This window comes from Sinocyclocheilus grahami, unplaced genomic scaffold (assembly GCF_001515645.1).
Source record: "Sinocyclocheilus grahami isolate Dianchi unplaced genomic scaffold, SAMN03320097.WGS_v1.1 scaffold291.1, whole genome shotgun sequence".
NCBI lineage: Eukaryota > Metazoa > Chordata > Actinopteri > Cypriniformes > Cyprinidae > Sinocyclocheilus > Sinocyclocheilus grahami.
This window is the reverse complement of record NW_015505470.1, coordinates 1,564,781-1,583,130: the sequence shown is the minus strand read 5'-3', so window position 1 is coordinate 1,583,130 and position 18,350 is coordinate 1,564,781. Positions and strand designations below refer to the sequence as shown.

Genomic DNA, 18,350 nt, shown 5'->3' with positions numbered 1-18,350 from the left:
CTCTCATCTAAATCACCAGGACCTTTTTCCATTACAGGTGACACCGCTAATCATCACAGCACAAAAAATAGCATGTGCTCAGCTCATCCATTAGGGTTTAAGTGAGTGAATCAGTGTATTGATGGACGAAATATGCAGAAATGTGGTATGACCAATGATCTCAATCCAGTGCAGACATGTATGTACTGCACACGCAATACTTAGAGGGGTCATATGATGCGATTTCAAGTTTTCCTTTCTCTTTGGAGTGTTACAAGCTGATTGTGCATAGATAAGATCCCTGAAGTTGCAAAGACTAAAGTCTCAAAACCAAAGAGATATTCTTTATCAAAGTTAAGACTCTGCCACGCCCCCCTAAAACGGCTCGTTCTAACACGCCCCCACATATCTACCTCACTATGTGGAAATATTAGCATAATGCCGCCCAAATGTTCACGCAAAGAGAGAGAGAGAGAGAGAGAGCGAGACACATCACAGTGGAGTCAGCTATCTTAACCGTGGCTTGTGTGCTGCAAATACATATTCATCACTGTGTCTGTCACGCGACTCTGTTCCCCTTTCGGGCTCTGTCTTTACATTTATTTTGAAAGATGAAGCTCGAGATTATGATAAGGGACGTTACATTTCCGACGAGTGCATGCGGTGTTCGGCCACTCACAATGCACTGGGTCAGCTGGCCAATCAGAGCAGACTGCACTTGTCGGAAGGAGGGACTTTGTAGAAAACGAAGCGTTTGAGAGAGGCGGGGCATAGAAGACCTACAATAATGCACAGTTTTTGAAAAATAATGTGTTTTTTGAACATTAAAGCATGCCAACATATTCTGTTACACCAAATACACAAAATAATGATCTTTAAAAAAGCATCATATGACCCCTTTAACAGTGCGGGGTGAGTATATGGATAAGTGAAATTAACTTTTGTTTGCACATGTATGGAAACGGATGCACTCACCAAATATCTCTCCATTCCTGGCATATTCTGTGACTAGATAGAGCATGTTTTTGGTCTCCATGACCTATTGAAAGAGAGGAAACCTAATTATTATTCATTGCATGATTATGGGAATGCAATTAATACCACAAATCACAAAAACCACAAGAGCACAAGAGAATGACAGCATTTTCACCTGCCACAAGTGTTCACAATTGGCTTCAAGTGAGAAAACAATGCTACATAATTTTTTTGTGTGAGCCAAAGGAGAAGATGACAAGTGATTCACACAGCTATTTTCTCTACGCTGCTGTCCTCTCTGAGCACGCTAACAAAAGTATCATAGCATAACCTTGTCTTTTGGACATGTACCATGGTATTGCCATCTCTGAAGTACACTGGAGTACCATATTATAATACTGTGGTACATGATAGTAGCAATGATTCAGTACAATGGTATACGAAACTATCAAACATTTTAAAAAATGTATATTCCTCACAATATAAAAATTTGAGCTTGAGACTTTACACTTACAATACAATACCATAACAATTAATACAATAAATATAATAATAAAAATATATAAATTTTGTAAATTAAATAATTGTACTAATATTTATTGATTATTATTGTTCTTTTATTATTTTGAATAATAATAATAATATTATTTTGGGCACAACTACTTATTTTTTTTTTCAAACAAATTATTAAGTGAACCAGTGAATAATAATAATAATAATATGCATTATGACGTTACTGTTAATTTTATATTTATTGTTATTACCATATTGACCCGAATATAAGACGATATTTTTTTCTTGGAAATACATCTGATTTTTAATAAACAAATTTCTGTATGGCAAGTCAAAGTCAGTATGGTGACACCAACATGAAGAAATCCATAATGTCATGTGACAAAAAACAGGGGACCCCCTTTAGAGCGTTTTTTCATTTAAATTTCACAAAGTATTTTGACTTTTTAAATGCAACTCACATTTTCAAAGTCAAATAGAGTAACCCCAAGAAATCATAATAAAATAATAAAAACTCATTATATATGTATACATTACATATCATATATGAACTAAAACTTGCACACTGAGTATTTTGTTTTATAGTTTTATATTTTATTTGATTATTTTTAGTTGATAATTACACCACGTGACATAGTAAAAGTCATTACATCTTTTCTTTGTGCAAAACTGTATAAACGCTTTTCAGAAATGTATGAAGTAACCGTGAGTACAAATACAGCATTACGATATAAGAACTTAGCACATGTGTTTTAAACTGCATTTTAAAGATGTTTCTATTTTTCATCTCGCAGATCACATTTGACACAGACTCAAATACAACTTCCAAATATTTAGGCTCAACATTTTCTATAGATAGGCTATTCTCCTACAATGATAAAAGTGAAAATGTAAGTTTTTTTGATTGCACAAACGCATGTAAATCGAAAACACTAGTGTGTGAGTCAACGTGTGTGTGTGTGTGTTACTCACCTCAGATTTCGTGATACGATGTCTCGCCAGCTTCACAACTGCAAAATTGCCTTTTCCCAGCGTGCGCTCAATATCATAAAATCCCACGCGAACCGGAGCCCGCTGCGACGGCTTTTGGTCCTGGGCGGCCATGACCATAGTTTTCTAGTGAACTACTGGATAAAGAGGTGTGTGGATGATTTGGCCACCTTCACCTGCTCATACAAAGCAATTCAAGTGGCAGGTATGATTTTGTTTCTAATGCCAAAGCTAAAATGCAAATGGGGCATATGGGTGCCAAGGGCTCCTGCACATGTCTTCGTTTCCAGATAAGGGCTCTAACATGACTGAAATGAGAGCGCATTCCGCTCTGATGCTCGGCATGAGCAATGATGTTCTGGCGCTCGAGCTCGACATGCATTGACGTCAGTGCTGAAGGGATTTTATAAAGGGGCGGATCTCACAAAGCGGCTTCAACGTCCGAGACCAGCGTATCACCAAGACAACCTTATCCACTGCGTACGTCAATCAGTGGCTATTGCAGTCTCTACAAACACTTTCAACTCCGTTGCTTACATCTGACCTTCGAAAACCCAAATGCATTTCATTGTTTAGAATCACTGAAAAGATCCTGCACGCGACACCATACCACAAGTAAATATAAGTACGGATTTTTATGAATTTGGGCTGCATGCATTTTTCATAGACGACTGATTTTGCTTAATGCGTGAAAAAAGAAAAGAAAGAAAGAAAAGAAAACAGGCATAGATACTAGAGGGAGCTCCGTGCTTGAATTGCAGCTGACATCATTGCATTGCTTCATATTTTGAATTGATTTGTTTGTCTTTTTTGTGTTTATTTAACACCGCAGTGTGGAAACGGAACCCTAAAAACATAACAACAACGATGATAATACTACTACTACTACATGTTATTATTATCCACTATTGTTGTTTTATATTTTTGTGACTTTATAGGGTCTAAAACATTGACAAGTAATGTATGTCAATGCACATATGCATATAAAGATAATATTGTGTCTATTATGTATATTTTAGAATAACAACTTTGATTACACATGAAATATTACTATTTGGAGTGAAAATATTCTAGAATTTCTTTTTAATTTAAAATGTACATTTTTCAAATAAATAAAATATATGTTTTAAAATGCATATAATGTTGTATTTTATTAACATATATTTGTACATTTATTTAAACATCTGTAGATCTGCACATCTACGCTCACAGGGCTCTGAGCATGTTGTCAGAGAGCGACCCCTGCTGTCAAAAACGCTTACTGCTGTTTTTAACCACACATGTACAGTACATAACTATAGATGGTGATGCCGAAATATGGAAGTAAAAATGTTTAGTTTCAACTTCATTCATTTGTTTGTTTATTAAGGCTTCACATCACTGCATTCACATTCCGATATTTGCATATAAGAAACTTGAAGGATGTTTGATCATTCACAGGAAAAGACAGTCTGCAAGAGATTGTCACAGTGTAATTACTGAGCCCCATACAGCACATCCAGTAAAAGCAGCATAACAGGGTCATGCAAACCAACCAGTGAGGGCAAACAAGCTATCTCATATCTGAGCATCTCATTCTGATTTGTTGAGCAGCTTGTTTGTAATATTGTACCACCTTTGAGTGTCTATCCTCCAGAATTTGGCTTTAAGATGCATTAAAAACACCTAAGTATTACTGCATCACTGTTATAGATATTTTATGTGTCATAGGAGCCTATAAAAACTAAAATCATAATACAAATAATAAAAAAAAGAAATGGGCAAATTACATCTGATAATCATATGGGACCCGTAAACTTCAGATGTTGTTGCACTGAAAGTCTGACTGAATTAATGGTAGATCTGCAGAAATCTGGGTATTGGTTTCTCTAATCAGGGTTATAATACTTTGAAAATAAAATTCAAACCATAAAAATGTAGCCTACTTACTTTAAAGTAATCACTAAGTGAAACTAAATATTTAAAAAACTTTACATTTAAATCTGTTTTAGCTAATGTTATTTCAGCCAAAGCAACAATGATCATTTTCGTTTAGTTTTAGTAGCTTATTAAAAAAAACGAAAACGAAATAAACTGAAACTATAAACTAAAACTTATAAACTGTATTGAAAAAACCCTAACTAATAATAATAAAAAATGCTAAAACTTTAACAAAAAATTAAAACGAAATGGAACATATAAATATAAATCGAATTCCTAATATTAACAAAAACTATATGAACAAAAACACAAACTAACGGTTTATGAATGATACTAAAATAACACACGCTCTCATTCATTCAATACAGTACAGGGTACACACATCCAGGCCTCTTTTGAGCTCTAGCGTCCTCCTGATTTGATAACCTATACTGAAATAGATAATATTGGATATCTGGCACCAAGGAAATACTCGGGTAAGACATTATTTTTACAGGAGAATATGCAGTTAAATGCTAATGTTCACCTTTCATATCAGTAGCCATATAATTCATCCATCCATCCCTGGTCTCTGTAATATCTCCCACTTCCACGGCCTTGCAGTGTGTCATACAAATCGTTGGTCACAAAGCCGCTCTCAGTGCTGGTCAGCGTCACAAAACCACTTTCAGTGTCCCGGCCTGCCAAGTTGTCGTAATCTCCAGGTGGAGTGTCTGGAGAAGAACCCAGGAAGGAAGTGTTCTTGATGTCAGGCCGCGTGCCGGCCAGGTCTGATTCATGCTGCCTTCGGATGACGTTATAGACGTCAGGGCTTGGGCTGTTGCATCTTTCTCCAGCGGCCCAGTATCCTGGCTCATTTGGAGGGGTCTCAGTCTGTTGTTTCTTCCTGCATGCATAAATGATGTTGTATGCCATCAAATTGATCATATTTAAAATGCTTCTGATCAGAAAGAGAGCAGTCAAACAACGCACCTCTTTGTGAACAGCTTAAAGCAGAAAACACTCGTCGCCACAATCAACAGTAGTCACAAAGCCGCTCTCAGTGCTGGTCAGCGTCACAAAACCACTTTCAGTGTCCCGGCCTGCCAAGTTGTCGTAATCTCCAGGTGGAGTGTCTGGAGAAGAACCCAGGAAGGAAGTGTTCTTGATGTCAGGCCGCGTGCCGGCCAGGTCTGATTCATGCTGCCTTCGGATGACGTTATAGACGTCAGGGCTTGGGCTGTTGCATCTTTCTCCAGCGGCCCAGTATCCTGGCTCATTTGGAGGGGTCTCAGTCTGTTGTTTCTTCCTGCATGCATAAATGATATTGTATGCCATCAAATTGATCATATTTAAAATGCTTCTGATCAGAAAGAGAGCAGTCAAACAACGCACCTCTTTGTGAACAGCTTAAAGCAGAAAACACTCGTCGCCACAATCAACAGCATCAGAAGTGGGATGGTTGGCAGCACAATGTAAGCAATATTAAGAACGTTGTCTGAAAGACATGCAACAGGACATTGGTTAGTGTGAACAATAAAGTCTTTATTTACACTTCTTTTCCAAGTTTGGGGTTGGTAAGATTTTTTTCATATTTTTGAAAGAAGTATCTAATGCTCACCCAGGCTGCAGTAATATTGTGGAATTTTTACAATATAAAATGATTGTTTCCATTGTAATATATTTTCAGCAGACATTATCCCAACCTTCAGAAATCATGCTAACACGCTGATTTGTTGCTCAAGAACAAAATTCTTATTATAATCAATATCTCATTATTATCAAACAGTTGCGCTGCTTAATAATTTTTGTGGAAACAGTAATGTTTTTCAGGATTCTTTGCTGAATAGAAAGTTCAATTTATTTTTAATATAAATCTTTTGTAAGACTATGCATGTCTGGAAAACATTTAATCAATTTAATATGTCCTAACTGGAAAGTTTTTTTTTTTTTAGATTTTACTTTAAAATACACCAGGGCCCGTATTCATGAAAAATCTTAGTGCTAAGAGTTGCTTCTAGTAACAAAATTCTAAGAAAATTCTTAGAAATGTGGGTGTTTCCTCTTAAAAGAAAAAAAAGAAAAAAGTAATTCAGAAAGCATCTTAACCCTTAGAGGAGGTCTTAAGGTCCAAAATTGTTAGGAGTATGGACGAGGACTTTTAAGAGGCTTAAGAATTTCTTTAGCAGTGGAGAAAATGGACAAAAAATGAAGAGGGAGAAGAAATGTGTTGCACACAATGCATGACAGTGAGTTAATAAGACGCTACACATTAGATGGTGCAGGGATCATGTTTGTGACCGATCTTATTAGAGACACGCTAACATCTCCGACACCGCACAGAAATGGAAGTAATCACTACATTAACTACATTAACATATTTGGCAACTCGAAAAATACAACTATGCAGCAGTGATGATTTGGGTCTGTCACAACCTTCTATAAGCAAAGTGATCACAAACAATTACATCACTTTCAGAACCTTATTGTGTCGCTGTTCATTTCCTATCAAATACGTTAAGTATGACATTAACAGCATTGTAAATAAAAAAATAAAGAATATATATACATATATAATGTCTGTGTGTGAGAGTATGGTAAAATCTGAAAAATTATGCCTGTAATTTCAAAGTGAAGGCTTATAATAGACCCTACACTTAAAAGCACTCTTTATTTCCAACCAACCAATCACAGTCTTCAATAGACTGTGTCATAGCTATCAATGGGGTCAGCCCCACCTCCTCACTAAGATTAAAGTTTTTGTCTTTTCCTCACTCAAAGTTGCTCTAAGATGGGTCCTGAATTGCTCTTAAGCTAAGACTCCTACGTAGAAATTTTTAAGTGACATTAGGAGCTTTCTTAGAGGAATCTTAATTCTGTCAGGACCACTATTGTCAATATAACTTACGATTAGCATACATTTTAGGTTGGGGGAAGGGTTCTGTTCTGGGCAAACACTCCCTGCCCATCCAGGCAGCCTAGCATGGATAGGAGCAGGGAGAGCAGAATACCCCCCCTAGGGTAAAAGAACAGAACCAACATCAATGATAAATGTAGCAGATACCATTAATGTTCTACGTGATTATTTTAACAACATGATTCAGTGGTCTGACTCAATGATATATTCACTGCCAAGTCCTGACTGGACGAGAGGAGGAGCTGGGTGATTAGTTCCTGAGCGTAGCGATAGCTGCTGAATAATGACTGAAGGGACCTTATTTTATGAATTATGATTGGTGTCGTGATCCTATAGGTAGTCGTGGATCAGCTAAATGTTAGCTTGACTAACATGGCCTGCCAGAACTATCGCTACGCTCCATAAGAATACGGGCCCAGGTATTCGGTTAAGTTTTAAGTCAACACAGTATACCATAAACAAAGTTGTAAATAAAACTCCAATAAGTTTATTGGTGTACATTTTATATACTACTTCTACTTAAATATTTAATGTTTCATTCATTGTTCCATACCATTTTTTTTCAATGTACAGTGGGGTCCAAACTTCTGAGACCACAGTGTCTAATTCTATTTCAATAGATCTTATTGCAAATTATACCATCAGCATAATCATTTGAATGAAAACTTGCATCATGATTCAAGATAATTTAAAGAGCAGCTTGTGCTTCAGTGGAAGCAGGAACATCTGATCGTGTCTACAGAGAGTCACATGACCAATGATACAAGTTTTACTTCATTAGTGACGCAGAAATAGTTCAGAAGCTGAAATATTTGTCTTTTATTTGCATCATAATTCTTTCAAAATCGTAAAATTTGGTTTACTCCAGGTATTTCAGGTTTGAATTAAAAAAAAAAATCTCAGATTTTAGAACCCATTGTATTGTGTTAACAGGTATTCATGTCATGACAGTCTTCAACCCTGTCTGTGAGAACAAGACTCACCTGGAGGTTCCACCCTCATGCCATCATCCTTGTCTGTGACAGAAGGGTTTTGGGGTATTCTGGGTGTAGGAAGAGCACCTGTAATGTTTGTGATATAGGTTTTATGGTATTATCTAATGTAAGACATCAATATAGCAGCATAACAAACAGAAAAAAAGTATAAAACAAACAAACACATAAATAAACCAATAAATGCAGACTTTCCCATATTCACGCAAAATGGCACAATAAAATGAATCCATTCAACATTAGGCAAGTGGTCCTCAACCTTCTTGACTCAAAGGGTCTCCTTTGTTCAAGACAATATTTGAAGGTCCTTCCATCTACACACTATAGTACTACTGTTTTTTCTTTGTAAGACCAATTGTTAATTAGACTACATTTAAATAATTTTAAGAAAAAAAATTCTATCATCATTTACCTGTTCTCAAGTTGTTTCAAACTTGTATAACCAAACAGTTGACCGTAGCCATTGACTTGAAGTCAATGGCTACCGTCAACTGTTTGGTTACCAACATTCTTCAGAATATCTTTGTTTGCTCAACAGAAGAAAGAAACTCCTTCAGTAAGAAGTAAGGGTGAGTAAATAATGACAATTTTCTATCCCATTAAGGCCCTCTCACAGGAAGAATGATGAATATACATATATATATATATAGAGAGAGAGAGAGAGAGAGAGAGAGAGATAAAGATAAATATGATAACTACATTAACATTGTGTTTATTATAAGCGCTTGCTGCAGTAATGTAGTCTGCTGCTTTAAAGGCCTGAACTCTTTGAAATTAGGTCGATTCTGATCGGCTTAACACACACACACACATATATATTCAACAGCTGGAAAAAAATATTTTGAAAGTGGTTACAACAATATCGTTACTCTGTGTCGTTAAAGCTAATGTGGACATCCTTATTCTCATAGAATTAGAACAATTATTAAAACTTTATAATTGTAGTTATAGTTATAGTCCTTGGTGTGCACAAGCCTTTTTTGGGGCCCACTGGAAAGTTGCTGAGGCCCCCGACTGGTTGAACCACGGCACTGCAGTGAACCACTGCAATAGTTATGCTTACGTAAAAAAAATATTTTAACAAAATCATTTGTACTAATTATGCAGAGGTACTATTATTAATATACAAATCAATTCGTTTTCTCAAGCACAATATCCCTATAGCTTACCTTCAAATGTTCTATTTTCTGCAGGAACGGGTGCTGGAGGATTATCTGAAACATCACATGAAGACCATAGTACCATATACTAAACAGTTCTTAATGTTCTAGGAAGCTCTAATCAAATATTGCAACTAATAGCACTGAAAATAATACTACAAATATTAACTTTTAAATAAATTTCTACATTTTCTGAAGAAAATGTGAATGGTAAATGAGCACCCCTCAAATCTCTATAATATTCTGCTCTCCAGATATGTGGTCTTGTCTGGAATGCAAGCGAATGGGATTTTTTACACTTTTTTCCCATTGTGAACCAGATGGAAATCATAAGCCTAATTGCTTCAAAAAAGAATAGCATGCCTCTCTTAAGAACGCTGCACTATTTGAATGTGTCATTCATGTCTGTAGAAACAGTGTGGGATCTTAATTGGGTAAGAAATCAACTGAATAAAACACGCCTTCCCAACCTTTGGTGTACTTGCAGACAAAGTTGTTTTTGGTTTCACAATTGTCATCATTCCACTGGAACATGTAAGGTCCAGCCTGACCTGGAGGAGCAGAGGGCTGATGGTACATCACTACACACACCTCAAATCCACAAGAAGGCTTACTTTATTGAATGCAGTAATACATTGCACTGCACCATCACCTTTCATTGTGAAAAGTTTATTGCGCTGGTATCTATAAGTCACAAAAGATACAGTGAAAGATAATTTTCCAGATGAAATTATAATCAGATTCAGAGTATATTAATCTCTGACAGAAAAGAGAAATAACATTTTTTCCACTAGGTTGCCTACGCGCGAGCGTGACCGACCGCACAGACGATCACAGCACGTCATCACATGACAGTAACTAACACGCCACGGGCTTTTATTTGTAGATATGAACAAATCACGTAAAAGATTACAAGTACACAGTGCTCACTGCTGGTCTTTATTTAATATTTGAAGGCAAACCGACCATTTTTTAGGCACATGATAAACATATAGCTGCATTATAAGTAAACATCTTTGCTCTGTTTACTATGCTAAAATTACAAAGTATGTTCTTTAATATCATCAATATGTTTACTGGAGCTTCTGAACTTCTTTCTGGTCCTCATCCACAGATGCTGAAAGGGTTTTTGGAGCCAATCTACACAGAAATGATTCAGTGTTTTCAAAATCCACTTGGTTCATAATAGAAACATTATTTGAATACATTATTTTATACAAAAGAAAGTGCATTTTCTGTTTTGCATTGTTTTAGATGTAGCAAACAAGTTCATCTAAGCATGACTGTATTATGTGTCATGCTTCCACATTTAACGTAATGTTGCTAGAAACCAATCTACCACACAGGCTACTGAAAGTCTTCCTTCATGCCATTAAGTAAAGGTTTTTGCAATGACGCATTTATCAGAAAGGGAATTGTTTTGGATAATAGGACAGGTAATCAATGCAGGTTTGAGCTGTCTGTACAGAGCAGAGCAGAAAAGATCAGACAGATTTCAGATCAATATCCAAGCCTCAATATAAGCTTAAATTGGTTTTCCAATAACCCTTCATCACTGGGTCTGGAAATCAATTATAGTAGGCTAGAAATCCATATAATAATGAAAATGTTAGAAACTGTCAGTAATTTTCCTCTCTTTCCAGCTGTCAAACCATTTCCCCCTTACTAGTTTACCTGTTTAAATAATACTTGAGGCCCTATGTGCTTTTCCCTTTTATAATTGGATGTGATTTACAGAAGCAGCATCAGTGGAATAGCTCCCCTTTTGCTGTCCACAGCAGTTAATACTATTAAGCACACAATTACTATTACTTTATTGAATGCAGTAATACATTGCACTGCACCATCACCTTTCATTGTGAAAAGTTTATTGCGCTGGTATCTATAAGTCACAAAAGATACAGTGAAAGATAATTTTCCAGATGAAATTATAATCAGATAGAGTATATTAATCTCTGACAGAAAAGAGAAATAACATTTTTTCCACTAGGTTGCCTTTTTTGTTTTGTTTCGGTAGGAAATCATCTCCTTCTGTTGAGAATATACATTAAAACTGTATTAATTATGCATGACATTAAAAACAAGGGACTCAAAATGACAATTTAAATCAGTTTTTGTTTGTTTTATAGTAAATATTTAAATTAGATATGCTCACCAAGGCTGATCAAAAGAAATATTTTGATCAGTAAAACAGTAATATTGTTTTACAATAATTTTATTAATAATGTAATACATAACATTACAATTTAAAATAACTGTTTTCTGTTTTATATAGTAATATATTATCTTTAGTGTCAGATGATTCTCAGAAATCATTGGAAATATTGGTTATCATCTTTCTTCTTTTCTTCTTTTTTATTATTAGAAACCTTTTTAACATTATAAAAGTATTTACTGATAGTTTTGATTGATTTAATGCATCCTTAATCTTAAAAAAAGACCCCATATGTTTGAACAGTGAGGTATGGATACTGTAAGAAATCCATATAATAATGAAAATGTTAGAAACTGTCAGTAATTTTCCTCTCTTTCCAGCTGTCAAACCATTTCCCCCTTACTAGTTTACCTGTTTAAATAATACTTGAGGCCCTATGTGCTTTTCCCTTTTATAATTGGATGTGATTTACAGAAGCAGCATCAGTGGAATAGCTCCCCTTTTGCTGTCCACAGCAGTTAATACTATTAAGCACACAATTACTATTACTTTATTGAATGCAGTAATACATTGCACTGCACCATCACCTTTCATTGTGAAAAGTTTATTGCGCTGGTATCTATAAGTCACAAAAGATACAGTGAAAGATAATTTTCCAGATGAAATTATAATCAGATTCAGAGTATATTAATCTCTGACAGAAAAGAGAAATAACATTTTTTCCACTAGGTTGCCTTTTTTGTTTTGTTTCGGTAGGAAATCATCTCCTTCTGTTGAGAATATACATTAAAACTGTATTAATTATGCATGACATTAAAAACAAGGGACTCAAAATGACAATTTAAATCAGTTTTTGTTTGTTTTATAGTAAATATTTAAATTAGATATGCTCACCAAGGCTGATCAAAAGAAATATTTTGATCAGTAAAACAGTAATATTGTTTTACAATAATTTTATTAATAATGTAATACATAACATTACAATTTAAAATAACTGTTTTCTGTTTTATATAGTAATATATTATCTTTAATGTCAGATGATTCTCAGCAATGATTGGAAATATTGGTTATCATCTTTCTTCTTTTTATTATTAGAAACCTTTTTAACATTATAAAAGTATTTACTGATAGTTTTGATTGATTTAATGCATCCTTAATCTTAAAAAAAGACCCCATATGTTTGAACAGTGAGGTATGGATACTGTAAAAAATATTTTTCGAACTTGTAAATAAAACAAAGATTATTGTGTATGCTTTGAAGAAAATACTACTTCAGTCTTTTTACTTCAAAATTTCATATATAATTTAATGTTACTTGCCGTTTCTTTTATTTGTGGAATTTACTCGCAATAGCTGAGTGAAAATATTTTCAAAGTATTTTTTAAAAAGTGTATTTATATATAAGTATTGACACCTAAACTTGAAAACTATTAGCAGTATCATAAAAAATGTAGCTCTGTATATTATACAGCTAAAATGGAGATGCTTAACATCCCTCCCAGCCACCAAAATGAATAAACACAACAAAAACAACTTCAGTGCAGATTGTATTAGGCTTGTAAGGTACTCAGCAGGGGTTGGATAAAGCACCACCACCCCACAAACATCAGGCTGCTTCCCAGGGAGACATCAAAGTCTTGAGGAAGCCCACCCCTCCTTTCCTCTCCTCCTCTATAGGGGAGGATGCCCTAAGAAATGCTGAGGCTCTAGGGAAAATGTGCTGAGGAAGGGAGAGAGAGCACTCTAATGAATAGGAGAGAAATAAAACACTTGGCTGTCTGAGGAACCCTGTCCTGCAGCATCCAAAAAGACCTGAGATGAGGTTTAGGCTGATACAAACTGAATGGAGAGACTTGATGTTTTAAGCTAATGGGGCCAAGTACTTCTTTCCAAGTATTTTTCATACCTTAATTCGCTCATCCCTCTGCTTTTTTAGAAGCGCAATAATCTGCTCTCGTTTCTTGGCCTAACATAAAAAAGAAAATGCATTTAAGAAAGTAAATGCACAACCAGGGTACACTGCATAAAAAAACAAGGTACACTGCATAAAGGTTGAATTATAATACTATTATGAAATTAAAACTATTTAAGCAAAAATTATTTTAGAATGACTAAACATCAATGTAATTTTAGTATTATGTATAGTTTTTATTACAATTCATTATTATTTAATTAGCTATTATTTTCATACTTTCAGTTTTCATTTAAATTTTAGTAATTTTTGGGGGAATTTTGTCATTTGTTTTTGTCATTATTATTATTATTATATACTATTATTATTTCAATATTACTATTGACCGAGAGAGCTCAATGCACTGCAACTTAAGAAAACACATGCAAAAAGAAAAAGCACCAGCAAATTAAGAAAACATCTTCATCAGTTTGACAGCGCATGTGCTGCAAATACTTGAGTCCCAACACAACCAAATACTGAAACAAGCTGCAAAATAGCCACAACACAACCAAACATAAAAACGCGCTGCAAGTATTGCACAGACCACAATGCTCACAAAAGTTAACCACGGTTTTATTATAGTAAAAGTGTAGTTGTAAAAGTAGCCAGCTTACATAAGGTTTCAGCTCCTTAACGTCATCTTATTTAGGCTAATAATATAAAAAAAAGCTAAGGAATCATATGATCAGGATGTTAAAATAAACAAAAATCTCACTTTTCAGAGCAGACATTTATAAGCATGTCCCAGGTTCATCACTTGGTTCCCTTAAACATTTCCGATTTAGTCTGTGCGTATTTGCAGCGCGTTCGTATTTGGTTGTGTTGTGAGTATCTGCACCTCATTTCTGTTTTTAGTTTTGTTGTGAGTATTTGTGGCACATGTGCTGTCAAACTGATGAAGATGTTTTCTGAATTTTTTTATTTTTTTTTATTTGCATGTGTTTTCTTAAGTTGCAGCGCGTTCTCGTTCACCGTAATTTATTTTTATTTCAGGTTAAGTTTTATTTGTATTTCTTTATTTAATGTTAACCAAACAGTTGATGGTATTTATTGACTTCTATAGTATGGGGAAAAAAAGTAAATGGCTACCATCAACTGTTTGGTCATAGCCATTCTGTCACGGGATGCTGCTGGCTTGGAATGAAGCGCACGACGAAGGATCAGAGTTAACAAGGTTTTTAATAATGAATTCAGGAGTCCAACATGCAGCAACACAAATCCAAATCAATAGTGGACAAAAGACCAGGAGAGAACACAGGACTTATAAACAAGGAACATAATCAGGAAGAACAGAAACAAGTGGAGTAGTTAATTAAAAACCATGGAAACTAATAGACACGGGATCTCAGGGAAATGTGGAAACAGAAAGCGAACCAAAACAGACCATAACCGTCACACATACAGGTTTGGAATATCACTGAGATATGGAATATCCTATAACATGGTTAAGGAATTAACTTAATTGTTTTCCATATAATATTTTATCTCAGCTTTAGTTCAATTAATAAAAATGGTTTGAATTAATTTTATTAGTTTAAGTGTTTATTTTAAAGGGGTCCTATTATGCTCTTTTACAATGTCTTGAATTTGTTTTGGGGGTGTACTAGAACATGCTCTCATGCTTGGTGGTTCAAAAAACGCATTATTTTTTTATATAATTTACATTATTACAATACCATTCTCCTCAGTCTGGCACAAACTGCTCGATTAGTTCCGGGTTTGATGAAAGCCCGCCTTCCGAAAAACGAAATGTGATGTGATTGGTTAGCTGTCCCAGTGCGTTGTGATTGGCGAACAGCTTAGACCAGGGGTGCCCAAACTCGGTCCTGGAGGGCCGGTGTCCTGCAGAGTTTAGCTCCAACCCCAATTAAACACACCTGAACCAGCTAAGAACATGCTCTCATGCTTGGTGGTTCAAAAAACGCATTATTTTTTATATAATTTACATTATTACAATACCTTTCTCCTCAGTCTGGCACAAACTGCTCGATTAGTTCCGGGTTTGATGAAAGCCCGCCTTCCGAAAAACGAAATGTGATGTGATTGGTTAGCTGTCCCAGTGCGTTGTGATTGGCGAACAGCTTAGACCAGGGGTGCCCAAACTCGGTCCTGGAGGGCCGGTGTCCTGCAGAGTTTAGCTCCAACCCCAATTAAACACACCTGAACCAGCTAATCAAGCTCTCATAGGCATACTAGAAACTTACCAGCAGGTGTGTTGAGGCAAAGGACACCGGCCCTCCAGGATTGAGTTTGGCACCCCTGGCTTAGACGGTGTTTCAGTACTGCCCCACCCCTTGCCAAAGCAGCAAGTTTAGTTAATGCCCGGTTCAGACTACACGATTTACACGATAGCATGTTTAATTTTTTTTCCGTCATCCACGACGAGTTCTGTCACATTGGTGACGTTGACCAATAGCAGCACAGAAGCTCTTTCATACATAGGTTTCAAACATGGCAAAATGAAAGAGAGATGATGGTGCTGCTAGGTGGAATTATGAGATGGAGGAAAGGTTCGTGGAGCTGTGGCAACAGTACTCCTGCCTGAAAGATGTGTCATCGAGGGACTACCACGACAGAACAAAGAAAGAAAAATGCAGGCGAATTATAGCGGAAGCGCTTCAGCAATGTTTACACTCTTGTTTTCGGAAGTCAGTCGCTAGTTCCGCCTTCTCGATGACATCACGCGTGTCGTTAAAGACGGCACGAGATGAATGGTCGGGAAGCAACGTGTAGTCTGACATGTTTCTTGTCCAAGACACGACAAGATTTTAGGAGTCAAAATCGTGCAATCTGACACAGTGACTATCGTGACCGACAAAAAATATTGTGTAGTCTGAACCCGGCATATGTACAGATAAGTGCATATGTATTATTTTTTATTGTTATTGAATTCTAACATTATAACATGAATTGCAGTGAAACTGTTATACAGTTGAATTTATTTATACCATAGTCCAGTGTTTCCCAGGCGGCATATATATGCAAACTCATTCTCTGCCAGCAGGAGGCGCTGTTGGAGTGGTAGAGATCAATGTTTCCCCAGTAACGGCTGTACACAAAGCAGCGCTCCGCAAAAAAACCCCACTGCTTTATCAGACATTACATGCAATTTTCTGAAGACAGTCGGTTTCCTTCAGAAATACAGTGATATAAAAACACCCGCACTCAATGTAACACTGTAGTCTCATAATTGAAGTGTAAATTCTGCAGATTACATCATTGTCCAGTATTGTACTGTCAGCAATTTATTATAAAAACGTTTTCATAATTGTAACATACATATTTACATACATAATTATTCAGGTGCATGTGTAATAACTTGCGAAAACTTGAGGCTACAGCAGCACTTCTTCTTCGTCGTCTTGTCTGATGCACTCAACCAAGCGACCTCACCCCTCCCCAACCCCCAACCATTCAAATTTCTGTAGGTGGGAATTATTTTAATGATATTCTAATAGGCCGCTTTGTGACATCACAAAACCTGGAAAACAAACGCTGTAGTCCAAACGAGCCCTCCGTTGTAGTTCTTGAAAAGTGATTTTTTTTTAAACGAAATATCTCCCTTTGGATTGGACTTTGAGATTTGTAAGTTTGAAGATCTTTTTTATGCCCAAACATACACACTACACACTGACTAAAATTCAAAAAGTGAAAAAGCATAATAGGACCCCTTTAACACAAATACTAAATATATACATCATGTAAATGCAAAACCAGGGCACACTGCATATCAGTTACTGAATTTCTCTACCAACACGTACATTGATGCCCATCTGTAAAAGACGGTGCATGATACATACACATTTATATGCACTGCTATATAATAGTACTGCTGAATAGGCTCAGCTGTCTGAGTATAGCAGTCGACAGCTGCACTTACTAAACAAGCCTCATAATTTTGATTTAGCGCCCATAGTTTCTGGCTGCACTTAATGTCATTTCATTAAATCCATTACATGCTTGTACACTGCAAACATTTTTCAAGCCAATGTCATTTTATGGCAGGTTAATCAGTTATAAAAATGTAATGTAATGTCTCTGTTGATTATTATCACCCAGTGTAAAAATCTGTCATATTGCAATCTGTTAAAACTCATACAACTAAATCAAATGGAGTTGTGGAACAGTACAATACATCGGGAAAATCACATTAGAGCAGACGGGAGTATGATTACATTTTCCCACATTATATTAAACATTACAATAATTGAACAATATAGAACAGAGACTTTAAGGCATTTTTGACAGTGCAAAGCCAATTTTTATGAAAAAACCTCCAATGAATAACCCTTCGATTCAGGGGTTTTGGGAATGAGGCTAATTAGCTAAGAGTAATCTCATAAAATGGATCTGTCCTCCAGAGGGCCATCCATCTTGGGGTTTCCAGGTTGATTACTCACAGTGGGAAAGCAGACATTATAGGTAGGGCACTGCCCACTGCCCTGATGAACATGCTATCTTCAAATACAAGGAGATGAATGACTGACCAGATTGTGAAGAGCACATGGAACACCGGGGCTAGAGTACAACACATGGAGATGGTAAACTGTATTGGCGCAGCTGACAAGCAACAACAGATAATTTTATACTGATTAAAAAATAAAAGGTTATTTTCTCTGACATTTGGACCCTACTGTATGTACTGATTTTACCCTAAAATCGTGATACTAAATAAAAACACAAAATTCATAGACATATATGTCAACTATTATTGAAAAAAATCAGCTTTGTATGATTATAATGATCCAAGTCTATGAAAAAATACTGAAATTAAATTTGGACATTTAATAAGCTAATGTGAGCCCAGTTTTTTTTA

General features: G+C 35.8%; 1 protein-coding gene and 1 pseudogene across 3 annotated transcripts in view; both read right to left on the bottom strand.

The window, feature by feature from the left end:
• The window catches only part of LOC107600780 (serine/threonine-protein kinase SIK2-like), a 36,834-nt gene extending 35,804 nt beyond the window's left edge, over nucleotides 1–1,030 (bottom strand). For 2 of the 3 annotated variants that reach the window (XM_016292746.1, XM_016292748.1), the window contains exon 1: nucleotides 955–1,020. In XM_016292746.1, coding sequence (XP_016148232.1) covers nucleotides 955–1,015 — 61 coding nt within the window. In that variant the 5' untranslated portion in view covers nucleotides 1,016–1,020. Of the gene's footprint in view, nucleotides 1–954 lie in introns of all 3 variants that reach the window. The other variant, XM_016292747.1, reaches the window with a different exon arrangement.
• A 9,323-nt stretch (nucleotides 1,031–10,353) lies between these two features.
• The window catches only part of LOC107600789 (UPF0722 protein C11orf88 homolog), a 13,957-nt pseudogene continuing 5,960 nt past the window's right edge, over nucleotides 10,354–18,350 (bottom strand).